This window comes from Mastomys coucha, unplaced genomic scaffold (assembly GCF_008632895.1).
Source record: "Mastomys coucha isolate ucsf_1 unplaced genomic scaffold, UCSF_Mcou_1 pScaffold9, whole genome shotgun sequence".
Lineage (NCBI taxonomy): Eukaryota > Metazoa > Chordata > Mammalia > Rodentia > Muridae > Mastomys > Mastomys coucha.
The window spans coordinates 49,024,625-49,051,494 of record NW_022196915.1 but is presented as its reverse complement, the minus strand read 5'-3'; the positions used below and the strand labels follow the sequence as shown (position 1 = coordinate 49,051,494).

Here is a 26,870-nt window from a genome sequence, read left to right as displayed (position 1 = left end):
TTTTTCCCTTACTGCTTTTAGTATTCTTTCTTTGTTTTGTGCATTTGGTGCTCTGACTATTATGTGGCGAGGAGAATTTCTTTTCTAGTCCAGTCGATTTGGGGTTCTATAGGCTTCTTATATGATCACGGGCATCTCTTTCTTTAGGTTAGGGAAGCTTTCTTCTATAAATTTGTTGAAGATATTTACTGGCCCTTTAAGTTGGAGGTCTTCACTCTCTTCTATACCTATTATCCTTAGATTTGGTCTTCTCATTGTGTCCTGGATCTCCTGGATGTTTGGGTTAGGGTATTTTTGCTTTTTGCATTTTCTTTGACTGTTCCCTCAATGTTGTCTATGTTATCTTCCGCCCCTGAGATTCTCTCTTCTATCTCTTGTATTCTGTTAGTGATGCTTGCATCTATGTTTCCTGACTTCTTTCCTAAGATTTCTAATTCCAGAGTTGTTTCTTTTTGTGATTTCTTTATTGTTTTGACTTCCATTTTTAGGTCCTGGATGGCTTTACTCAATTCCTTCACCTGTTTGTTTGTGTTTTCCTGCAATTCCTTAAGGGATTTTGGAGTTTGCTCTTTAAGTGCTTTTACTTGTTTACTTGTGATCTCCTGTAATTCTTTATGGGATTTTTTTGTTTCCTCTTTAAGGGCTTGTACCTCTTTACCTGTATTCTACTGTATATCTTTAAGGGAGTTATTCATGTCCTTCTTAAGTTCCTCTATCAGCATTGTGAGATATGATTTTAGATCCAATTCTTGCTTTTCCAGTGTTTTGGGATATACAGGACTTGCTGCAGTGGGAGTATTAGGTTCTGATGAAGCCAAGTAGTCTTGGTTTCTATTGGTAGGACTCTTGCATTTGCCTTTCGCCATCTCTTGATTTTTGGTGTTAGATGTTCTTAGTGTCTCTGACTAGAGCTTGTCCTGTCCCTGCCGCCCTGCAAGTCCCCTGCAACTCGTGGTGCCTGTGCCTCCTGGTTGGCTGCTCTGGTCTTAGAAACTCACCGGAGAGAAAATGGCAGCTCTCACCTGAGTCTCTGGGTTAAGGCGCTCCCTGGAGGTAGGCCCTCCACTTGCAGGGAAGGGGCAGAGAAGGAAGCTGATCCACCTCTGTCATTCGGAAGCTGAGAGGATCCTGTCCCTGCCGCCCTGCAGCTCCCCTGGGACTCATGGGGCCCGTGCCTCCAGGCTGGCTGCTCTGGTCTTACAAAGTCACCTGAGAGAAAATGGCGGCTCTCACCCGAGTCTCTGGGTTAAGGCACTCCCTGGAGGTAGCTGTTCCCTCTTCTAAGAAGGATTGAAATATCCATACTTTGGTCTTCCTTCTTCTTGCATTTCTTGTGGTTTGTGGATTGTATCTTGGGTATTCTGAACTTCTGGGCTAATATCCACCCAGAAAGACACTTTCTTATCCATGGTTATTGCTGCATTATTTAAACAGCCAGGAAATGAAACCAACCTAGATGCCCATCAATGGATAAAGAAAATATGATACATGTACACAATTCAGTTTTATGAAGCTACATAGAAAAATAAAATGATGTTTTCAGGAAAATGAATGCACCTGGAAACAATTATGTCAAGTGAAATAAACCAGACTCAGAAGGACAAATACTATGTGTATTTTCCCACATACAGAACACGTATTTAAAATTATGTATTTATAGACCAAGTGTGGTGATACACTCCTTTAGTCCCAGCATTCAAAAGGCAGAGGTGGACAGATTTCTGTGAGTTTGAGGTCAGCTTGATCTATACAGTGTGCTATAGACCAGCATGGCTACACAGTGAGATCCTGTCTCAAAAATGAGCTTACTGCTCTTTCATAGGACCCAGGCTCAGTTCTCTGCACCTCCATGGCAGTTCACAACCATTTGTAACTCCAGTTCCAGAGGATTCAATACTCTCTCTGACTTTCACAGGCACCAGGAACACACACACACACACACACACACACACACACATTCAAATATTATGTACATATATGTACATATGCTAATATGTATGTGTTGGCATCACAGAATAGAAAACGAGATCATGAAAGGAATGAGAAATCTTAGGGAAGTGGGAAGTAGAGGTGATAGAATACATGTGATAATGAAGCCAAGGGAGCCAGCTGGAGGGGGTGGAGGGCCAGTCTAGGAAGAGACTCAATAGGAGTAAAATATGATGTATAAAGATGCTGTGGTCGAATCCACTACTTCGTATGTTAACCTAGAAAAATAAATATATACTATGAGCCTATAAAAACCATAATATAAACAATGTGTGTTCCCTGTGGGGAAATATTCTATGTCTATTAATTAGGAAATGAATGCACCATCGTTTCGAGTGGAGGGAGGAGCTGACGGGGCAATGCTTCTCCATTACTACTCAGACAGACATGGTCTGTGTCACATTGTACCAGGTAGGAAATGGATTAGCCCATCCCATAGCTCTCTAGGGTGGCCATACCTCCACTGTGAGCAGGGTACTCCACCACCTGTAGTGACTGGCTTCCTTGTCGTCATGATCTGAATGATGTGGAGAATTTTTAGAATTTCTGGAACAGAAACATGTCCAGAGTGAGACATGTACTTTAACGGTCTGCACAGTTGGTTGCATAGCTATGATGACTCTGTGGAGATTTTTGTATCTATTGACCTTTCTCTCTCTCTCTCTCTTTTTTTTTAAATCAGCTTTGTAGAAAAGTCTTGGTATGTACTCTACTTTTGTTATTTTACTTCAAACAGAATTACTTCTGTATTCTAAGTCCACATACTCCTCCGTGGAGGTACATATCCAGCCCTAAAACCCTACCTGGGTGGTTGGATATTTCATACTCACCTTAAACCCCTGCTACTCTGTTTGTAGATGTTGCTGATCCTTTGGTAATGTAGATACTGTTGTTGATGGGTAACTTCATGATTGCTCTCTCCATATTTTGAATTTTACCCCCAAAGATGGATTCCCAAGATAACAGTTTTGAACACACAATCTTTGTAATGCATTTCCAGTGGAATTTTGCTTCCATCATGTACAGAGTTTGCTTAATGAGTTAGGTGTCTTCCTGAAAAAAAAAAAAAAAACCTGAATAGAAGTTGAAGTAGAAAGTATAATGATGGGGACATATTTGGTATTCAAACTCACAAAAGTTAAATCTCTGAATGCTCTTGCCCCTGAGCCTTCCTAGAATACCTATCACGAGGTAAGGCATGGGCTCAGGCTTGGTAAACTGAAGGATACTCACCAAGTTGTACCACCAGATATTGTGGTGCTTTTTGCCAGTGTGCAGGCTTCTGCCGTTCCTCACCACGGGTGTCATTCTGCTGCAGGCATTATTGAAGCTGTGGCCAAGGACTTCTTTGACACTGATGTGGCCATGAGTATCCTCAATATGAACGAAGAGGTGGAAAGGACAGGGAAGAAAGAACATGTCGTGTTTCTGGTTGTGCAGAAGGCTCGAAGACAGATAAGAGGGGCAAAGGCAAACTGGCCACAAGACAGTGAGGACATCCAGGCAGACCAGGAGGTACTGAACGTGCTTTGTCTCCAGAGGGCACAGTTCCCTAACTCTTGAATAGTGGAACTCAAGGCAAGCTTTCCCAGGCCTGGCTTTATTGACTCCAAGGACCAGGTTATTCTGGGATGTGATGGGCTGCACTTTGTGCTGTAAGATCCTTCACCACAGCACAGACATCTCTCTATCTAAGACAGATATCCAGTGTGACTAGAACCTTACCTCTTAGTTGTGGCAATAAAAAAGTGTTTCCAGGCATTGCCAATGTCCCCAGGGTAAAAAAACAAAAACAAAAACAAAAACAAACAAAAAAACACTCCTAGCTGAGAATCAAAAAATCAAGGGTAACTTAATGTAGACGTTCTAGGGTGTATTTGATCCTGTAAAATGTTCATGTATAGCAATAACAAAGCTGGGTATGGCAGTTTATACCTATAATGCATTTGGGATGCTGACGCAGGAGGATTGCTATTATTTTGAGGCCAGTTTGGGATAGAGAACTTTATCTTGAAACCTCAACAACAAAACATGGTAAAGGATTTTTAGTTGGAAACTGGTATATTATGCCTTCATCCTCTTGCTGTGAGTGGACCTATCCGCTCCACAGTGCCCACATAGTAAGTGGAACCAGTCACAGGCCTAGTGGGCAGACAAGAGCCTATCCTTGGCCACCTTAGCTACAGCTTATAAGGTGACCGTTGCCAGTTTAGATGCTACATGTGTTAAGTTAAAATCTTGCTGAATCCATGTAGCCTGTTCCAACATACAGCATGGGATTCCTGAAGGCCTGGGGTGGGGTTATACCTTACAGTGTGCAAAGCTGTTAGTGTATGCTCACTGGGAGCGTATTCAACCCCAGGGAGAGTGGTCCCAGACAAATGACAGCCACCAAAGCCACTCTGAGCCAATAGCTTGTGAGTTTGCTGTCTCCCATCCGAGAAGAAGGAAACAAAGAATTTCTGAGATATGAAAGGGGTTTCAAGAGAGGAATATTGATTGACATGCTGCTCATCCAGTAGATTTTGGGAACTGGATAGACACCAAGATCATCTTTTTTGGAACTGGTCATTTTTTTAATATATCACAGTCTGAACTATTAAAAAGTCCACAAACCCCCTGCATACTCACTTGGCCCAAGTTGAGAGTTACTCATTGATCTAGGGGTTATGTGTATTGTGCGATCAGCTCATGGTCCACCAAGAGCCATGTACTTTTTGTCTGGGGAGAGACACTTCCTGTGTCAAGAGGATGCTCATTTTGTGTATGAGCATCTTCCCTCTGCCAAATGTTTCCTGTCATAGTTAACTAGTGCACTCCTGTGCATCTTCAGTTGCTACAAATCTTTTGCTACTGTAAAGGAAGACTGCAGTGAGCACCCTTCCACCTGCTTCCTCCACATTTTCTATTTAGCCCTGGGACTAAAGCCCTAGTCTCACATCAACACATAGAAAAGCATGAGCCTCTAAGGATTCCCAGGAGATCTTGCAGAAAACATCTAGCTGCCTTTGGTAGAAAAATGGTGTGAGGGTCTAAAGTGAGTACACCTTAGAGCTCCAGGCTCTTGATGGAACTGACCTGGTAAGTACTCACACTATCCCTCCAGCCACCATCATGCTTCAGTATATAGAGATAGGCTCAGTAGCAGCAGACAGGGCTTGTTCGTCTCCAGGCCTGTGACCAGGTACCTGTGCTTCATTTCCTTCTGTCTGCAGGCTCTCCAGGGAACACTCCTTAGGATGAAGGAGAGATATTTAAACATCCCTCTTTGCCCAGCGGAGAAATCTCACTCAGCTGTTGTGAAGGCATCAGTCCTGTTTGGAAAAGGTAAGCAGGCTTCTCTGCTGGCTCCAGCTCTTAGATGGGGCAACTGCCTGGTTTGCAGGGGAGGAGCCCCATACACCAACAAGACAAAGCTTCCTGGAGTTTCAAAGCCGCTGATTCCTGTAGAGCTTGGATTTGACATCTGTGGTCTTAACTTTAAAAATCAGCTTCTAACTTGCCACAGATCAGCTCTTTTGTTTGTGCTGGGTGACATGGAAACACTGTCATCTCTAATCAGGAAAGCCACTAGCTTGGACTCAGTCCCAGATACGGACTGCAATGCAGAGACTGGGCACAGACATACTGGGCACAGTGAATTCTGCATTGCTTCTGGACCCAGACCTTGACTGGGGTGTGTTTCTGGACTGGAAATCAGTGGCTAACCACAGCTAGCCAGCGGTACAAAGGACAGAGGGCAAGAACCAAGAAAGTGCATTCCTGTCTCTGTCTCTGAGAAGCTTTCCACTCACAAAGTAAAGGTGGTAAGCTCGTCATACCCAGTCTTTGGGCACTGAGCTGGCCTACCAGCCAGCACCTAACTCTCAAGTCTGAGTCAGAGCTCTGACCCAGTGGAAGGAGGGAGCTAGATGTTCCTTGTCATGGCCTGATAGGTCAAATGACAGGCATCTGGGTGAAGGTCTGCAGGGCTCAAAGAGCTGCATTCTGAGTCCTTCAAGCTGTAGCAAACACAATTGACATCCTTTGTCTAGGAGATTTTCATATCAAAAAGGTTCCATTGAGAATCTGCAACCCCTGCCAAATGGGACTGTTGGTTAAATTTTCACGTGCCACCCTAGACTGTCAGTCTATAAAGCTCCGTTGCAAATGTCCCTGATGCCGGGCCCAGCATGCACTCGCTCCTCTTCTGGCTCATTGTCCGCTTGTCACCGTTTCAATGCCAGCTCTGTTTTCATGGTGAGACATACTCAATTGGCCCAGAAACTAACTCTTCAGCAGCGGGCAGAAACTTGGCAGGGGGCAGGAGGGCTTCTCAACCTGGTGGCAAATTTTCTGTTTGTTTTAATTTGGACAATAATTGCGGTGGCCATCTGGAGAAGCTGAGGGAGCCTGTGCTAAAGAGTGGGAATCACACTTAGCCTGTGACACACTTAAGATTCTAACCCTGTCCAAGCAGCTCTGTGAGGGCCGCTCATTAGGGCTTTCTTTCTCTGTGCCCAGATCCCCTCAGGGACACCTTCCAGCCTGTCTACCCCGAGAGACTGTGGATTGAAGAGGAGGTGTTCTGCAATGCTTTTCCTTTCCACATTGTCTTTGATGAAGCAGTAAGAGACCCTTTCCCTCAGAAGCTTGGTATAGGGGATAATCAGGATTGGGGAGTCCGGTTCACCACCATTATGGCAATAAGGTCTTAGATCCCTGAGTTCACAGAGCTTAAAAGACTAGACTTTACCCTGGAGGGTCCCCTGACTTTACTTTATGTTGTAGACTCTTCTGGAATTCATAATCTTCTTAAGGTAAACATGGCAAGGGAGTTGAACCAATGAATAAATGGAAAAGTTTATGATCAGAAAGAAAAGTTGAAGGAAGACTTTGAAATTCACTCTAGAAAGCCTATACCCATGATCTTAAAAGTGACCTACCACGCCCTGTGACTGCAGCAGATTCTCATCCCACCATGCTTCATTTCTAGCATCTTAGGAGAGCTTCCTGCTGTGTTGGGGGGTGGGGAAGGCTGTGAGAATGATCATTTAAATTTGATTGCTGTCAATTTCCCAGAATAAAAGTATTTTTTTTTTCTAGAGCTTGTGTGTGATAGCTTGCATCCATAATGCTAGCACTCAGGAGGCAAGCGTTAAGTTCACCGCACCATCAGCGTGGGCTACGTAGAGAGAGACAAGGCGAAGAAGATGTAGATATAGATGATATAGACACATGCACTGAGCTGACTTTTAAAAAAAATCACTTAAAGGGCAAGTAGGCTAAATGAATTCAGTCAAAAGTACCAGTTAAAATGTTCAGCCACTATGAATTTCTCTAGTGTTTATTGGAACTCTCACGCATATCACTGCCAGCTAACTGCAGCATGAACTCTATGATGGGTACCTACCTCAGGATAGGATCTTCCCTCAGAGAAGTGATGGTACCACAGTGGTAAATAAACACCCCTAGGTGGGAAACAGAATTGTAAGTTGGCAATGAATGCCAGCTCTTCTCCAATCCCACAAGACTATTATTTGTGCCATTAATGTTTTTAATTCAACATGCTCTAAATGCTCCCCTTTCAGCTTTTGGGTATAGAATAACAGAAATAGAATGATACAGGAGGTTTATTTCTGTAGCTTACCTGAGTTCTTATGATTAATAAAGGCCACGAGGCACTATGCTGGTATTAGACATGTGACGTCTTGGAAGGTCCCCATTCCACACTTCCTTTTGGGCATTCTCTGGAGAGGGCAGAGAAACATTGCCCTGGTCCCTGGATGAACTGGTAATAGGTCCAGAACTTGTTAGTTTATGACAGGGGCCAGGGGTTATATAGGGGTGGGAGGTATGAGGGAAAGAGAGAGCATACAATGAAGAACTATTGGCCTTGGTAACTACTGAGCACCCCCAAGCTAATCCATGCCTCTGCCAAGGTCAGCTGCAGATCTGACTGCCGCTGACATTAAATTATAGTTCTGTTGGGTTTATTCCATTACCGGCCCTCCTTCATCCCAGTGAGTCTCAAAGCAGAGCCAAGATGTCATATCTAAGGGAAAGCTAATGGTAGAAGTCATTTCCTGTTCTCCAGACTGACATGTGTCCTCTGTGGATAGCTAAGGGTCAAGCAAGCTGGAGTGAATATTCAGAAGTATGTCCCTGGAATCTTAACCCAGAAGTTTGGACTAGATGAGTATTTCTCCATCATCCACCCTCAAGTTACTTTCGACATCTCTAGCATCTGCAAGTTCATTAACAGTCAGTTTGTCTTGAAGACACGAAGAGAGATGATGCCCAAAGCATGGAAGAGCCAGCCAACACTCAAACTCCGGGGTAAGAGCCCATGCTGTTCCTTTCTCCCTGTTAGGTCAGCCAGAATGGGGAGACAGCTTTTCAACTTCTCCCAAGCCAGGGGATGGACAATATTGAGGACAAGTGGCGCTTTTCCCCGCTGGTATTTATACTTGACCTGATTAGTAAATGACGTTTTATATTTTTAATCACTGATGGCTTAGATATAAATGGACTAAATAACAAATGTATATATATCCACATAAGCATATTATATGCAAACATATATATATTCCAACAGTATATGATATGATTATACTGCATACTAAAATGTACAGTTGAAGTTATAAATCCTATAGGTATAAAATTCTGCTCACTGTTACATGAGAGATAATATTATATTAATTTAATGTCTATCCTTTCTAAAGCAACAAACTCATCTGACCTACTGGTAGGAAACACAGTTTGGTTTTGTTTGAATTATGATAGAAGTTTTTCCCTATTTTAAACTACTCTATACATGATTCATATTAAGAGTGTTTGTACATAAACTACCCTATTCATCTCTGGAACATTTTAAATATCTGCAAAATTCAAACTCTGCAACTATTAAACAGTTGCTCCCTGTTCCTCTAGTGACCGACTTTCTCCCTTCATCTCTGGGACTGTGGCTGCTCTGGGTACTCAGTAAGGAAAGTGGAGTCTTGTAGGGCATGTTCTGCAATTGGCTCACTTCTTTTTTCTTTTAGGCTGAGCAATATCCCATTGCCTCCTTGTCTTTACCCACCCATCTGTTGGTAGACTTGTTGATTGTCTTATTTCCTCTGGCTACTATGACTGTCTGTGACTATAGGCATACAGATATCTGTCTCCTTGAATCCTGTATTTCAGTTCTTTTGAGCATATAGAGAAGTGGACTTGCTAGACCATATAGTAAACTGATTGTTTTACTGAAATTGCTTTCCATACAATGTATTTTCATCATGTTTTTCTCTTTCTCCAATTCCTCTCAGATCCTCTCTGCCTCCTACCCACCCAACTTCATGTTCTCTTTCTTTAAAATATACAACCAAAAAGAAAAGGGAAAAATAAAATACCAAAAACCACATGCAGTACACACACACACACACACACACACACACACACACTCCCACACCAGAAACCAAAATAAGCAAAACACAAACAAGACAAAAAAAAAAAAGTAATAACCCTAACAAAGCAAAATGAAATAAAAAGTCTACAAAAATAGCACAAATTGTTTGTGTTGGCCAATTATTCCTGGACATGGATCCCATTCTGAAGAGTGTTTGATATACCCAGGGCAACTTCATTGGTAGTGGGTATCAGTTGGTTCAGTCTAGATTATGTCCACTTCCTCCCCTCAGCACTGGGTCCCCATCTAGTTTGAACTTATGTGGGCTCCTGTGAATGCTTCCAGTCTCTGAGAGTTCATATGTGTATCAGTCCTGCAGTGTCTGTAAGACATTGTTTCCACGGAGTTGTCTATCCTCTCTGGCTCTTAGAGTATTTCTACCTCATCATCCCCTGAGCCTTGAAGGGAGGGATTTAATGAAAACATCCAATTTAGCACTGAGTAATCTAAAGTCACTTACTCTCTGCATGTTGTCTATTTCTGCATCAATTTCTCACCTGCTACAAGAAGCTTCTCTTGATGTGAGTTGAGTGAGGAATTGCTCTGTGCCATTATATATGTATATGTATGTATGACAAATGTAGCACTATGCCATTAGAAGTCATTTATTGGCATGCTTCTTTAGCAGAATAATAGTATTTATTATATCCATGACCTATCGAGTCTCAGGTTGTTGGCCAATTTAGCAATATCAGATGTGGGTTTCATTTCAGGGATCAGGCCTTAAATCTAATCACAAAGTAGTTGGTTCCTCCCATGACTTTTGTGCCACTATTGCACATGTATGAAAAAATATATCTTGGAGGCAGGTCAAGTTGAAGGTCACAGGATTCGTAACTGGCAGGTATTGCCCTCCTCCTCCTGTAACATTAAGAATACCCACCTAGTGCCATGAGTGCTAGGAGTGTGGATGGACAAAGACCGAAGAAAAACATCAATGAAATAGGGAAACTCCAGAGAGATATCAGTGGCTGAAAGCCTCAGGAAGCAAGATTTCCAGAGGGAGCATTAGGTTCACACCTAAGACAGTAGAAGAGCAAAGCAAAGAGAAGGCCTAGCTGCTGAGGTTGGCCTCTCAAGCTCAGAACTGCAGTCATAGGAAAAGCGTCTGTGCAGAGTGGCAGATGAGTGGAGACAGACGTGTAGATGAGTCTCATGACACATGGCTAAGAAGGAACGGAGCAGGCTGTCCATTGGGTGGATAAAGGGCATGTGGTGTGGGCGGAGCGTGTGGTGTGGTTGGAGCATGTGGTGTGGGTGATGCTTGCCTCTCATTCCATCTTGGAGACATTCCATATTGTCACATTCCTCTCTGTGACGGGCAGGTCAGATGATCTGGATGGAGTCTCTGAAGTGCATGATCTTCATGTGTTCTCCAAAGCTCCGCAGCCTGCAAGAGCTAGAAGAGAGCAAGATGCATCTTTCTGACATCGCTCCTCACGACACAACCAGGGATCTCATCCTCCTCAACCAGCAGAGGCTGGCAGAGATGGAGCTGTCTTGCCAACTGGAGAAGAAGAAGGAGGAGTTGCGTGTCCTTTCCAATCACCTGGCCATCGAAAAGAAGAAGACAGAGACCTTGCTGTATGCCATGCTGCCTGAACATGTGGCCAACCAGCTCAAGGAGGGCAGAAAGGTGGCTGCGGGTATGGTATTCTTCCTTTTAAAAGTGACCTTGAGCCAGGCAGTGGTGGCACACGCCTTTAATCTCAGCACTTGGGAAGCAGAGGCAGGTGGATTTCTGAGTTCGAGGCCAGCCTGGTCTACAGAGTGAGTTCCAGAACAGCCAGGGCTACACAGAGAAACCCTGTCTCGAAAAGCCAAAAAAAAAAAAAAAAAAAAGGTGACCTTGGAGTGCAGGGAAGGTCATGCTCATGCTAAGTGGTGTGAACTTTGAACCTAGGCAGATCTGCTCATTTCTGGCTTTCTCATTTAGAAGTGGCACCACCATGGGCTAAGTGGCTAGCCCACATCTCCTTCTTTTCTCTTCTCTATATTGGAGATAATAAAAATAGTATGAGTAGAGTGTGGATTGATTCCAGAGTGGGACATGGACAAGCAGGCTCCAGAGCTTCAGCAATGACTCTAGGTTCTCAAAGAAAAGGAAATTGTATGCCGTTTTGTAGACAGTGAAGACTCACGGAAGTGAGTGTGTGTTGTATAGGCATGTGTGTGTTTTTTGTTGGTGTATGTGCCTATATGCACATGGAGGTCAGAGCTGTTTGTGTCTATTCCTCTCTATCTTATTCCATTGAGACAACGCCTCTCACTGGTACCAAAGTCATGCTAGAGGACAGCGAGCCTCAGAACTTCCCTTGTATCTAACCCTCACCACATTCAGGCTTTTGGATGGTTGTACATAGATTTCTTATGTGGGTGCTGAGGACTTGGACTGAGGCCCTCACGCTTACTTTTTCAAGTATGCTGGCTGGTCAGTGAGCTCTTGCATCTACCTGTCTCTGCTTCCCCTAACCCCAGTCCTGAGGCTATAGGTAAACCCAGTAAGTAATCTTACCCTCTGAGCCATGTCCCTGTTCCCAAGTTCATTTTGCTTACAGCAGAAGTGGCAGGACTAGTTCCACATATGCCAGTTTTGACTGTTTTGTAGTGTAGAGGAGGGAACACTGGGTGCTCGTCACACAGCAGTTGGTGATAAAGGCCTGTGCTAAGACTCTGTGAGGGGGAGCAGCAAGGTTTCATCCTCATGTAGTAGGGAAGATTGGTGGTGAGGACTCTGAGGTTGCTAGTCTAGAAACTTGTGATGATTTATCTCAAGATGGAGTAGAGGGTTGGGAAAACGGCTCAGGGTAAGAGCACTTGCTCTGTAAACATGAGGACCCAAGTTCAGATCCCATTACTCACATAAACCGTGCTCTATGACCACACAGAAGAACGTGAAAGAAAACTGAGCCATATAGTGAGAGAAACTGAGTTCAAATCCTGAGCATCCACATAAAAAGCTATATGTACCAATAACCACAGCACTGACTTTGGGGGAGTCAGAGACAGGTAGATGCAAGAGCTCACTGGCCAGCCAGGCTAGAAAAAGGTGAACTTCTAGAGCAGTAAGAGACCTTGCTTCAAGGCAGTAAGTCAGAGAGAAGTACAGGAAGATGCCCAACTCTTTCTTCTGGTCTGTGGGCTCATGCACCTGAACTTTCATGTATATGCAAGGTATATATGTACATTCACATGCACACCGATGCACTCGCACACACATGCACACACACACACACATGTGCACACACACATACACACACACTGCATACAACACACATGTGCACATGCACAGATACACATGCATGTATGCACACATGCACACCTGCACACACACACATGTACACATACACACAGTGCACACAGCACACATGTGCACATGCACGTATGCACACACATCCTTGAGCGCACAAGCACACACACACACACACACACGCACACATACACGAGGCAATGTCAATCAGGTCAGTACAGAAGTGTCGAGTGTGAGATATCTGCAGACCTTGTCATAACAAGAGCAGTACATGGTAGGAATTGTAGGCAGAACTTAAGGGAAAGTTCTAGCATAGAGCTATATAGGTCTGAAACCTATGGAACTGTGGGTAATAGCTAATCACGGGTTCTATGAATGATGTAAGACTATCTGATAAGTTTTGTCAAGTTGACACAGCTGGAGTCACCTGGGATGGCTGGGGAGGTGAGGAGGATCTGGGAGGAGATGAGAGGAAACCATAGTCAGAATATATTGTATAAAAAAAGAAAACAACTTACTTTCCATTTAGAACATGGCTGTAATGTAGAATAAAAACAATTTAAAAAAATAAACCAAGATGAAAAGGCTGAGAAAGTGGAAGCAGGAATGGTAGTCATGTGACAGAGATCAGTGCAGAGGGATAAACAATGCGGAAGGCACCCACTACATTCTGGGTTTCAGCTGTCCACTTAGCACATAGTTCTTGAGCATCTATCCATGCCGAGTCCTGCTCTGCACACTAGCATGCAGCAGGTATCAGTACAGACAGTCTCCCCTCTTAGTTCCTACTGAGATGAGAAATGTGCCTCAGGCAAAGAGACAGCAGAAGTGCAGGCCCCAAGGCCTGAGGCACTCCCAAGAAAGACTGTGGGCTGGATTAGAGCAAGCCGGGAGTCGCTGAGACAGATAGCAGGGCCCCATTTGTAGGGTATGCTAGGGATTAAAATGAAGATTAGTTTACCAGAACCTTTGTCTGCCAGGTAGAAATGAGTGTAATTAGGGACCATGCTAGAAAAGGAAAGAAATAAGAGAATGTGGCAGCCATGCCATTTACCCAGGCAGACTCCTTCAGACCCAGCATGGGCATTCCTGAAGTTCAAGGTCTGCTTTTGGACCAAAGCAAGTGTACCTTCCTAGGGGCCATTTCTCTTAGCCCACAGCGCCTGGCATTCCTCAGTGGGAGCATTTGTGTACTCACCTGGCTGCCTCCATCACTAGCCCAGGAGCTCCCTGAGGCCTGGAGTTCCTTTCGCCTATTTCATGGGCTATGATTCTTGTGGGATGATGGCTTGCTTACACCAGGAACTCAACATAAGAGCTCATATCTGTTGACTACATGGGGAGCCGTGAATGGCAGCCAGCATAGGCAGGCTTGGAACTTCAGAAGGCACCAAAATCAAAATTCATAGACTTATTCTCTATCCTTGGCTACCACTGACATAGTTTCTGTTGCAGGAGAATTCGAGACTTGTACAATCCTTTTCAGTGATGTAGTGACATTCACCAACATCTGTGCGGCTTGTGAACCTATCCAAATAGTGAATATGCTGAACTCAATGTACTCCAAGTTTGACAGGTTAACCAATGTCCATGAGGTCTACAAAGTAAGTGTGTGTGTGTGTGTGTGTGTGTGTGTGTGTGTGTGAGAGAGAGAGAGAGAGAGAGAGAGAGAGAGAGAGAGAGAGAGAGAGAGAGAGAGAGAGAGAGAGAGGGAAAGTGAGAGAGAGATAGAAAGAGAGGATGCATGTATGTGTGTGTGTGAAAGAAAGAACATGTGTGTTTGTCTGTCTGCCTGTCTCTCTCTCTCTCACTGTGTGTGTGTGTGTGTGTGTGTGTGCATGCGTGCACGCTAGTGTAAAAGGTCAGGTGTGCATGGGTATGGTGTGGCCTGCTTCTGGAATCAGGCCAGAGAGGAAGCACTTAAGCCCATCTTCCTTTACTGTGTCTGGACCAGTCTGAAAAGAAGACACACAGGGACTGAGAGAAGTGGTTTAGGAATCCTTCCTTTCATAATACCCCTGCTCAGATGGTATTTTAGCATCTGTGAGCAGCAAATGGCATTTTCCTAGGCATTTAGTCTCTTGCTCAACAGAGTTTCATCCATATAACTTATTATCTAATATAGAACATCATATGACCACCCAGGAACTTCATCTTCTCTGGGATTCATTTTTTTCTAAAAGCAGAAAGGAGGTCAGGGTTATGGTTCAGAGGTAAGGTGCTTGCATAGCTATGTGGGACCCTGGGTTCCATCACTGATACTTAAAGAACACCAAAACCAAAAATCATGAAGATCTTTTGGCTGTCCTGTGTTCCTTCCTGCTCCTTATTTCCACAGCGAAGAATCAATAGCTTAGAAAGATCTTATTGGCAAAGTCTGGGAAATGGAAGGCACATGTAGGTATTTGGTGTTGTAGTTGTGTTGGTAGTTGTAGGTGTCTGAAGCCCATTGAACACTGTCCTCCCATCCCCTGCAGGTAGAAACAATAGGTGATGCTTACATGGTGGTAGGTGGAGTACCAGTACCCGTTGAAAGCCATGCTCAAAGAGTTGCTAATTTTGCTCTGGGGATGAGAATTTCTGCAAAAGAAGTGATGAATCCTGTCACCCGAGAACCCATCCAGGTAGGGAGCAAAGGGGCTCTTCATTTAAGATAAAAATCACACACATAAAGGAAAGTTCTAGCCTGCCCAGGTCAGACCTGGGGGTGTGCTGCAGCATCCACAGTGCATCATCTATCAAAAGTCCTCCCCTCTCTTGCTCATGCAGGAAAGCTACAGAGAAGGCTCAGAGCCTCCCCAGGCACCAGAGGAGGCTGTTGGCTCTTGAGATTCTCCTGTGGCTCAAGGACAATCTTCTTTGTGATAGGATGGTGCTGAGCACACCTTGTTTGTAATTTGTGGTTCTTGCTCTTTTGTTCAAGTATCACAGCTGGGGACTTGGCTTTACTGAGTAGCCACAAAGATTCTGGCTCAGGAAATGCTTGCCTTGAATGTCCCCGACAGCTCAGAGCACAGCTGAGGTGTAAACTGTTATTAATAAAAAATGAAGACCTGGAGAGGCAAAACTGGTGATGTTTGGTTTAGGTAAAAATTAAACATGCATTTATTTTATGACATAGGTGGCATCTACATTTTTAGGCATTTACATTTTAGTTTGCCTGAAAAGAATTAAAACACATGTTCACAAATGGATCTCACAAACTGTTTATAGCTACAATACTCATCATAGATCCAGACCAGAAATAACCTAAATATTTACAAGAGGAGCATGGAGGAATGAATTCTTCCATTTTTCCTATTGGGCAATAAAAATTGTAACTATGACACTGTAAAGTAATCTGAAAAAATGTTGTTTAAATGAAACCAAATATAAATTACTCTTTGATAAAATAAAAAATCCATGATCTCTTTTGGAAGGAGGGTGGGGTTGTGGGACTTTTCCTGAGAGACATAAACAAATATTGATCTCATGTGGGACACCAGTAACAGACCAAAGGAGCAGTTGACCTAAGACTAGCTTTGTGAGCCAGTGAGTATATTGGGGTTACTTGCAGGAGCATCAAATGCAGCTGTAACACTATGGTGCCTACCCAAGCATTAGTGGCAGCTCATGGAAGCTGCCCCCCTAGACCCCGACTCTGGCATTGTTTTCAGGCAGCTCCTGCCTTGACAGTCTCCCTTTCCTACAGGCATCACTACTTTTACAGCCTTTAGGGGAACCTGTGAACCTCAGGGCTTTCTGAGAGTCCCCATCCTTCATTGCTGCATTGGCTTTCTGAGATTCACAGGCTTCCAGTCTCCCTCTGGAAGGAATGCTTTAATTATGCTTGTAGCTGGTTGGGGGAAGTGAACTAGAAACGGGCAGGAGATAACTTCGTAGAGTAATGGACTATTCTTCATTTCACTTTAGAAATGGTCACAGTGACATGTGCACTTGTCAAACCTCACAGAGCGGACCGCTTTAATGTGTGTATTTTCATTTGATCTGAATTGTTCCTTCAAAGCAAAGGCAAGAGCTCTCTTTTCAGTAAAGTTCTCTCTATACAGATCAGAGTGGGAATCCATACTGGACCTGTCTTAGCAGGTGTTGTGGGAGACAAGATGCCTCGGTACTGCTTGTTTGGCGACACCGTAAACACAGCCTCTAGGATGGAAAGTCACGGGCTTCCCAACAAAGTGCATCTGAGCCCCACAGCCCACAGGTTGGTTAGCCATTCATTCCTCAGGCCTTCGTTGGCCTGCCAGCTTCCCAGAGCCATGCTACTGCCCAGCAGCATGAGGAAGGACAAGAAAGGAAGGGGCTGCTGCTTCTCCAGTGCTGCAGGAAATATTGTATTACAGACCTTCTACCACAACTTGTTTTCAATCCTATTATACCCCAGGCTAAATCTAATTTGTTAAAAAATATTTTTTACTGGGACAAGACAGTGGGACTATGGGAAAATAACCTGTGCTGAGCTGGATAGAGGAGCGACTGTGTGTGTCTGTGTGTGTGTGTGTGTGTGTGTGTGTGTGTGTGTGACCCCAAAGAGAAGCTAGAGTTTAGCAGTGAGATTTCTGTGATACAAGAGCTATGCCTTTATCTATATATTGTCTATAGCTGATCTCTCTGTGAGTGGAAGAGGCAGGCAATCATGACAGAGATTGGGGTTCATGGTGCCTGAAGCAGTCACTCCCTGCTCTTTCACAGAAAAATCTTATTGGCTTGGTTTAACAAAGGAAGAAAGAGAATTCATAGTTGTTCTTGAAGTAGAACAAATGTAAAGATGTATATAAGCCCAACCCTGCCTCTTGAACAGTTAGGATTAGCCACATTTATATTTAAGTTCTCACTGGTTAACTGCTTTGCTCTTGAATAGCTCCATGAAGAAAAGCCACTGTTACTCTTATTTACATGAAACACATTTTTTTTTTTAAAATTCCAGTGGAGTTTTTTTGTTGTTGTTTTGTTTTTGTTTTTGCTTTTTGTTTTTGTTTGAGAGAGAGAGAGAGAGAAAAGCATGGAGTTGGATGGTGGGAAGGATTTTGTAGGAGATAAGGGAGAGAAAACCTTGATCAAACTATAGTATATGAAAATTTATTTTCAATAAAAAATGAGCAAAAGAAAGAAATCTGAGAGTAAGTAAAAGAAAAACTCAACCAACCAAACAACAACAACAAAAGGGTTTGCCTCTGAGAAGGCCAGGAAAAGCTGGGCGGAGTTCAGACTCCCGCTCTAACCATTCTCCCCCACCAGAAGAATTAGAGAGTAGGATATAGGAAGTTGGGAGGGGTCAGTATCCAGAAAGGGGAGGCTTTATGGAGATGCCTGAGCTGGATCTTGAATAAAACTAGGACACTGGAGAGTAAAAATCAAGGGGCAGGGTAGAGACAGGTCTGTGGGTCCCTGTGGCCACTCCCAGCCTTTGGCACCTTGCTCATTACACTGGTCCTTCATGCCTCCCTCCTTTCCCATTGGGTCCCTCACCCTGATGTCCCCACAGGTGTCACCTCAGATCCTCCCTCCTCTGCAGTAGGTCCAGGACTTGTCTGTGGTCTTTGATACCTGACACATTTGGTTTTCTCTGTCTAGAGCCCTGGAAAACAAAGGGTTTGAAATTGTCAGGAGAGGAGAGATAGAAGTGAAGGGGAAAGGAAAAATGACCACATACTTTCTGATCCAGAACCTGAATGCCACCGAGGATGAGATAATGGGGCGACCTTCAGCTCTCGCTGACGGGAAGGGTAAGAAAACCTGCTTGCCCTCAGTGCTGGATGCTTCTCACTGAGCTCTTCAGACATGTCTGAAGTGGTCATTGGGGTCATTGGGTCAGACAGGCAGCATCCAGGCAGTGGAGAGCCACAAGGCTCAGCTCATCTTTCTTTCCCTGGGCTCTTACATCCTGGAGTCTGTGGGCTCATCCTCACAGGATGCATCTGCATCAATTTCGATGCACTTGTCTACCAACAAGAAGAACTTTCCCACAGATGCTCCTGAGCTAGGAAACTATTCCTGATTGCTTCTCTTGCCCTTTCACCTTAGCAGAGGCTCCCACAGGCTCTCCTCACACACTAGAACCTTCCACCTTTCTCACATTTTTCTTATTGTCAAAATTAGATAAGGGACAAAAACATCACTCGATAGATACTTCAAGAATGACAAGACAGTGGGACTTTGGGATAAAGTCCCTGGTAGTGAGTCGAACCAAAGAGCCACTGCTTTGCTTGTGGTGTCCATAACAGAAGCTAGAATCCATCATTGAGGTTCTCAGTGCTTCAAAGAAGAACTGGTCCATCCCCCACACTTCAGGCCTACAACTGCTGCCCTATTAAGAGAAAAATGCTGGCCTGAGAGGAAACCCTGTATCAGGGACTACCCTTGTCACCTTTGAAGAAAGCAGAACGAAGCGGGTTCCACCCAACACTTTCTCATCTCTAGCTGCTCTAAGAATCCCCAAAGGAAAAACTTTCAATCCAGATCCCTCTTGTTTACATAGCTAATATATGTAGGAGGGATCTTGACAATGACATTTGACAATGATGCGAGAGCTACAACTCCTGTCTTTGAAAGTGTTGCAGGTCAATTGAAGAGATGGCTGCTTTTTTCTTCTAGCTTCTGTTCAGCTAAGCATCCCTGGCCCTTGAGTTAGGCTATGTTTTTTAGATGGAGACTGAGATGAAAGGGTCTAATACAAAACTACAACAAACCCTGGCTTAAAACACCAGGGGCACTGCTCATCAGTGTTCGCGGCTCCATTTCTACGCTCTGGAGCCTTACCCATCAGCATCACCCCTCTCTCCCAGTGGTGTGCTATTCTCACAGTGCAGAGAATATTTTTGCCTTTCCTCTTCTTGATTGTTGTGTTTGAAGTGGGTGAAACAGATGGAAGAGGCAGTGCTATGCTGTGTGACGGTCGGAGCGACAAGGGCAGGGCAGAAGTATCCAGGAGGTTGGTCTGGTGGCTTAAATGTCACACAGGTCTATGCCACTCGCTTGCAGGGCCTTTCCAGTGTTTTCCAGGCTGAGACTGGCTGCTAGAGGCTGGCCATGGCTTGCAGAGCCAAACTCTACCCAGTTATGAGTTGGGAAAAGGTCAGCCCGGAGTGACAGATAAGCAAGAATGTCCTGTCTAGAAGACTTTAATATGGAGCCCAAGAAATAGGCTGGTGAGGGATTATGGAAAGAAGGGCAAGTGCTGGCTCAGTCTTAGGCTCGAAATAGGACTCTATACACATCAGGAAAAGGCACCCCTTCGGAAGGTGTGGGCCAGGATGGTCCACCAGGGAGAGCTCCTAACAGAGGGAAAAGGGACCCTTTCCTCTGGAGAAAGACCAGCCTCCTCCCTGTTCCCCTTGGTTAGGTAGCGCCATGCAGATAAAGCGTTGTGTACATCCCTGTACACAATGGAACTAACCATTTGTTTTCCACACACTGCTCCCCACCACAGCCCTTTCCCTCCTAGCAGTCTTGGATTTTCTGTCATAAACCTTCTCTTAGATTCCAGGCCACGGCATTTCTGTTTCTTGAGATGTTCCATAATTCATGAAGTACAGTGACAAAGCTTCCAACAGCAATGGAAGAGCTTGGGGCTCTCAGGAGACATCTAGGAAGATTCTGTTTCCTAAGGGACATGGTAGTATCAGGGGTCTTGGGCATGCTCCCCGAGTGACCATTGCTGTATCCACAGAAGCGTGATGGAGTTTCTCAAAGCCAGCAATGGAGAACGGCACAGAGGAAGACTGCTGTATGACTACTACTTTTCTTTCCTCGTGTGTCCTCAAGTGATATACATACTGGTGATTCGAAAGATCACAGGAGGGTGAACTACAGGCTGCTCCAAGATGCACGGGGTCTGATCCTTTTGAGGTTCAGAGCTGGGAAAGAACAATCCAGAGTGGAAAATGAGACTGTAAAAGAGACAGGCTTGGCAGTGTCTCTTCTATGCCCTCTGCTAGGGTGACATCCTCACCAGACACTTAGAGACCAAAAGAAAGCAAGAGATTTTGGGAGAAGCTGTCTCCCAAGTAATGGGGTCCTTTCCCAGATCTCAGAAGCAGGCACATTCACACAGCTTTTAGGGGCATGAGGATATGTTCTATGTCTCAGCCTTCCTGACACGGCATTTTACCACTGGACCTGCTGTTGTTTATTGGACGGACAACCCTAGGCCACACCCAGGGGGCTGCTGCTGCTGATGGTGACATCTGAGGAAATCCCCTCAGTCTCATGGTGCCTTCCCCTCACGGTCTTTTGCAGAAGCATGCACTCCTGGAAACCAAGTCAGGGAGCCCCTTGCTGTCCTGAGGAACACGGACCATCAGCAGCAAGTCTACAACACTGATCCAGCAGAAGGTGAGTGTACTGGATCCCCTCACCAGGTGCCCATGCTCAGCTCCGTAACCCCATGTAAAGCCACAGGTTAGATAGGGTGAGTCTCACAGGGACCAGTGGTAGAAAGATCCAGGAAAGGCCAGTCTGGGTAGAATTTAGGGTCCTAGAGGAGGATGCACTTGACTTTCTGCTTACCGTGTTCTGAATGAGCTTTGCTTTTGAGCTACCGCCACCCACCTGCTCCTGTTAGTAAGGACAGCTTTAGCCAATGCCTGCAAAGAAACAAATGCTCAAAATACATTGATATCTATGTACCTACTAAGTGACACCAGAACCCTCAGTAGCATACTTTCTATTACTACAAGTGTGGAGCTCTTAATGCCCACTTCCTGCTGGTCACTCATACAGGACACAGCCTCGAAGCATAGCCCTGAGAAGCATAGCCCTTATGCTCCACTTTGCTCCCGAAGTGGGGATGGAAGAGCTTTTTCCGTTCGTGCTTACTTATCTCATCTTGAGGAGTCCTTCAGCCCTCTTAGAAGCCAGTCTCAAGAATCACACGATGTGGCTTTCGGCATGTAATTAGAGGAGGGATGGAGAGCCAGGAGTGGGCCAGCACAGTGGCAACCAGGTTATCCACATTGTCTTAGTTGTTTTTATGCTGAGGTAATAAAGCACCCCAGTCAAGACAAGTTACAGAAGGAAGGGTTTCTATGGTTGCAAAAGCCTAGAGTCCAAGATGACAGAACCGGGGGTGACAGGCAGCAGGCATGGCAGCTGGATCAGCCCCAGAGAGCTCACATCTTTTGCGGCAGGAAGCCAAGAAAGTGAACTACAAACGCCCTGAGGCTATAAAGCTTCAAAAGGCACCCTCTTTGACTTCCTTCTTCTAGCAAGGCCATGCCTCCAAAGTCTTCCCAAACAGCGCCTCCAGCTGGGGACAAAGTGACACCCGAGCCTGTGGGGGACATTCTCATCCAAACCACACAAATCCCTATGGGATTAAGCTTTGGAGGCAGGCAAGGCTTCAGGATTCGGCTGCCACAGGGAGTGCATGTGTGTTTTTCAAAAGTCTTGGTTTTGTGAGACAGTTTATCAAGTCAAGTAAGACAATCTGTGTGAAGAGTTAGAACAGCTTAACATCTCAGAAACCTGCGTAAAGAGCTCAGCTGCTGTCTTTTTTAGCAGATAGTTTCTTTTTTTTTTCTGTTTGACATTTTCTTTTTTTATTTATTTATTTTTATTAGATATTTTCTTTATTTACATGTCATATGGTTTCTCCTTTCCCAGTTTCCCCTCCAACAAACAAACAATAACAATAAGAACAAACCCCTGTTGCTTCCCCCCTCCCCATGCTTGCCACCCTACCCTCTCCCACTTATTGGCCCTAGCAGATAGTTTCTTGAGTGGCGCGCGTGAGCCCTCATTATTGAGCACTCTCTCAGGGTCTAACGATTCCCCACTGGTTTGATTCCAGAAGTCAAGGCTGAGAGATGATCATCAATTCAACTCTGTAGAGACAGAACACAGAGAAAAAAATTGTGATTCCCTTATTTAGAATCAAGGATGAGGGGAGTTTGGGGTCCTGGCTTATGAGAAGCCGAGAAGAGAGATCATCCATGATGGCCAGGGGACATTTCTCTCTCTCTTCTGTGCTCCCAGACTTCCTAGGCCTGCATGTATTATCAATCCTATAAGGGACAAGATTATGCAGTCATAGATGCACACAACAAATGTTTCTCTCCACTCCAGAAACAGAGTGACCAGGCCAGGTGCTGTCCTGGGATTTTCCGGAGCTTGTCAAACTAAGTGCAGGAGATCTTCCCCTTCATGTGGATTGTGTTTATGTCAAGAGAACCAGATTGAGCACATGGAACAAAAAGTAAGATCGTTTCAGATAGGGTTGAAAGCCAGGGAGAAAACTGAGTGGTGGAGAAGACCAAGGAAGGCTTTCTGGAGGTGCTGCACTGAAGCTGAAAAGAGGATGCAGGTTGCTGCATGGCTCCCTGGACTGGAGCTTCCCGGCAGCACCATGTAGTACGAGGTCACAGGGCTAGAGAGTTCAAGGGAGACCAGGAGCTCATTTTGTTGTTGTTTGTTTGTTTGTTTTGTTTTGTTTTGTTTTTCTGGAAAGCACTGGAAGAGTGTGAGAGTGGTAAGGGATATGGGGAAAGAGATAGTTCAGGGGTTCCAGAGGCTTTGGACTTGAGCCTCCTCATCCACATGCAGAATGGATGAGCAGGAAGTGCGAGGCAAGTCAAGGCATTGCTGAGAGTTTGTGAGCCTTTCAAAGGGAAGATACATCCAGTATTGGAATTCTTAAGTGGACCACACATTGCCCAGGAGAGCAGGCCTCTAAGCTTTTCAGGCCCCAGGAAGGTCAACAGTTGAATTTTCAAGACTTCTGTTACACAGAGCTCTTCTATGGCAGACCACCAGTGGGGCCAGGGAGGGCTGGGCATCTTGTTTAGAGGCAGGAGTCAAAGTAACTCTCTGCTTCGCAGATTCTGTGTTTCATCAAATTGCTGCTTTTCTGCACACAGGCCAATGAGAGGAGAAAGAGAAACCACCTCTACTTGGGGAAAATTTGATGGATGACTTTGTGGTAGGGATTTTGTTCACTTGTCTGATTTGACACTTCAGTCATAGGACAGAGCAATGGCCTTCCCACTCCCACAACAAAGGCAGGAAATTTGGAATTCAGAAAGGCTCTGTGATTTATATAAGGCTCACAACTAGTGTGTGAGAGGAGCCCACCTTAATCTTTAGAATTGGCTATCATGGGCAGACCACATGCATGGAGTCTAGTTTGGATTACAAGTCAAGACAATAGTACAGTTTTTTCAGATGCTGGACTGTTCTATTTGACCTTCTTCACTTTCCTGTGTTTAGTGTGGCTGTTAATGACAGTTCACATGGGAACGTAGCTCCACATGAGTATCGAGTAGCATACATATGGTAGGTGAGTGATGAACCATCAGGTGTGTACTAGAGAACCCATGAAGTGAGGGGGCAGCCATATAGGTCATGGCCCCAAAGCCACCCAAACCCACAGCTTTTCACAACTTTCCTTGGGTCTTATTTAGAGTGTCCACTGCTGTGAAGAGATACCATGACTAAAGCAACTCTTATAAAGGAAACATTTAACTGGGGCTGGCTCATAATTGAGAGGTTTAGTCCATTATTGTCATGGCAGGAAACATGGCACCATGCAAGCAGACACACTGCTGGAGAGGTAGCTGAGAGTTCTACATCTGGATTGGCAGGCTGCAGGAAGAGACAGTGAGCCACTAGGCCTGGCTTGCGCTTCTAAATTCTCAAAGCCTGCTCCCACCCTTCCCCCAACATTGACACACTTCCTCCAACAAGGCTACACCTCCAATAATATGCCTCTATGGGGGCCATTTTCATTCAGACCACCACACCCTTGTAGTGTGATATGAGTTTCCTATGGTGTAGGCAGTCTCCTTCTCTCTGGGCTCGGCAGTAGATGTAGCTCTTTACTTTATACAGTTTCTCCTGTGCATAAAGTGTGATTTCAGCCTGGTTCCACTGCTAGTCTTGTAGGTTTGCAGACCTGCTTAGCTCTGAGGCAGCTATGCCATATTCCCTGAGGAGACATAACCCCAGGTAGGGCACCGATGACAAACCAAAGGCATGATTTCATCCAATCACAGAAGACTTGGTGAATCATCAGGAGCTACATCATCAAAAGGCCCACCCATCATGAGTGGTGATCCCTAAAACTACTCGCCCGACTTGCAGGCAGCTCTCCTCAAGAGTCTTCTCTCACTATTGCCTTGGGGAGGAGGCTGTGTGAATCATAGCTTTCAGAGCTTCCTCAGCCTTTGTTATTTTCTTTAATCGTGTCACCTTTCTTCTTTCCTCCAGTTCTGAGGATATAGCTCCACCAAAATAGTGACCCCCACCTCCCCAACACCCTGGCCCTTACATGGGCACCATCATGAAAGTGTTCCCATGAGCAGCCAGAGCCCACTAAGACTTGGAACTTAGGTCAGAAGGCCTTGCCACTTCAGGAGCTACTTGTTTCCCATGCATCAGGGAATTGGGTGAACACTCAGGACTTCCCTCATTGGTCACATCTGTGCCCACCTCATCATCTGGCTACCTGTCACACGCAGTGACTTGGTTTGGCATGCATTTCTATCTGATTTGGCTCATGGTTGTCAGATGTGGACAATGCTTTGAAACCGTCTTGCCCTGGTGGGTACTGTTTCTCCTGAAAAAAAAAAAAAATCTCAGAGCGCTGGCAGCACCCAGGAGCACTATGTATGAGGGCCAGGCTAATTTCTCCTTCAACCATCTTAAACCACCTTCTGCTATGATGGTTAGAAGCTCTGGGTAGAAGTTGGACCTGTAGAACCCAGGAACACTTCAGTAACATAGTTCTCTTTCCCTAGCCAGTGACTTTGGGTGTTAGTCTGTGAGAAGACTTCTCCAGTGTAATTAAAAGGGGAGTAGTGAGCCAGAGAGGAGCTGGGGTATGTTTGCTTAGATATTTAAGCAACTGCCTTTCAGTATTGAGCTGCCTCTGCTGGCAGGCTCTTCTGGCACACAGTCAGCCCCCACCCCCACCCCCACCCCGTTAACGCTTTTTGCAAATTTCAGCTTGCTTTAACTTGTCTCCTAATGGATTCTCCCAACTATAGAGTACTCCTTTCCAGGCTGACCTGCATACAATGCTTAGGCAAGTAGCCTGGGCCCCTCTCTGCAGGTGATCCCTGCTTAGAAACCACAGTTAGAGAGGTGTCTTCTAGCTAGGTTCCCTGCAGGTAAAGTTAGTTTGAAGGACTTCTTCAACCAGCTCTTAATTGTTCCTCCAGAGAATGTTAAAGGATACGGTCTCTCTCTTCATCAAGTTTAGGGTTCGTGGAGTACCTGCTATGGCCCTGCTGAGTCACTTCTCACTTGACTCTTCCAAAGGGGGACAATTTTCCCACCATTTACAATCCCGTTAGAGTGCTTCTTGGATGGGTGTGTGGTCACTCCACTGCCGGGATCCTGACCCCCTTCCTTTATAGAGTCTAGGCAATACGGAGTCTTTCCAGACATCCAATTAACTGGGGCTCAGCTGTTTGCAGCCAGCTGAGCTCCAGTCCAGCTGCTCAGGAAGGTCTGGCACTGGACTCAGCTCCCAAGCCTTTCTGAGTCTTTCCAATGTGTCACTGTCAAGTTTTCCACACGTCTCTTACCCAGGACTCAGGAGTGCCACGGCTGTTAACCCAGCAAGGCTCTATATACAGGCAGGACCCTGAGGTGTGAATGGACTCTGCACAAGTTCGAGGGTTACAAAAAGATGAATGTGGACTGTCCGTGCTAGGGTCAGCCTCTAAAGTCACTGTTGTCACTCTGGAGGCTATGGCAGGGATGCCACACCAGAAGTGGATCCCATGTGAGCAGTGGGTGTGAGGGTGACAGAAAGTCCTGTGAGATAGCTTGTGGACAGACAGATGTCTGGGCACAGTTCAGGAGGTCCAGCATGGGGTCTGTGACTCTAGTCAGCTTTACCATGATTCTAATAAGCTGCTGGGTTCAGGAGCCATCATAAAGACAGAGAGCAGTGGCATCCAGAATGGCAAAGGGTGCGTTAGCCTGCTATAAGCATTTGTTTTTGCCACTCTGCAGAACCTTCACATAGTTTGTTCTGAGGAACGCATTGAACAGGAGACATTCCCACATACTCCAGATGTTTCTATGACAGTCACTTTGAGACCCTATTTGCTGAGGGCTCATCTGGAAATAAATATGTAGTTATGCACAAAACTGTAATAGTGCATACACTTCTACTTACGTTTAGTAGCTTACAGAAAAAGACCTTCTGTGTGTAGTATGTGTCTTAGGTACTTTTCTGTCATTGTGATAAAACAC

At 45.1% G+C, this 26,870-nt stretch overlaps 1 protein-coding gene across 2 annotated transcripts in view; it reads left to right on the top strand.

Moving 5' to 3' along the window:
- Nucleotides 1-26,870, top strand: part of LOC116084458 (guanylate cyclase soluble subunit beta-2) — a 60,709-nt gene that overhangs the window by 30,331 nt on the left and 3,508 nt on the right. The window contains exons 5-15 of one of the 2 annotated variants that reach the window (XM_031361470.1): nt 2,301-2,400; nt 3,308-3,459; nt 5,205-5,316; nt 6,493-6,596; nt 8,091-8,307; nt 10,744-11,064; nt 14,124-14,272; nt 15,146-15,292; nt 16,718-16,872; nt 18,243-18,394; nt 20,907-21,002. In XM_031361470.1, the coding sequence (XP_031217330.1) occupies nt 2,301-2,400; nt 3,308-3,459; nt 5,205-5,316; nt 6,493-6,596; nt 8,091-8,307; nt 10,744-11,064; nt 14,124-14,272; nt 15,146-15,292; nt 16,718-16,872; nt 18,243-18,394; nt 20,907-21,002 (1,705 nt within the window). Of the gene's footprint in view, nt 1-2,300; nt 2,401-3,307; nt 3,505-5,204; nt 5,317-6,492; nt 6,597-8,090; nt 8,308-10,743; nt 11,065-14,123; nt 14,273-15,145; nt 15,293-16,717; nt 16,873-18,242; nt 18,395-20,906; nt 21,003-26,870 lie in introns of both variants that reach the window. The other variant, XM_031361469.1, reaches the window with a different exon arrangement.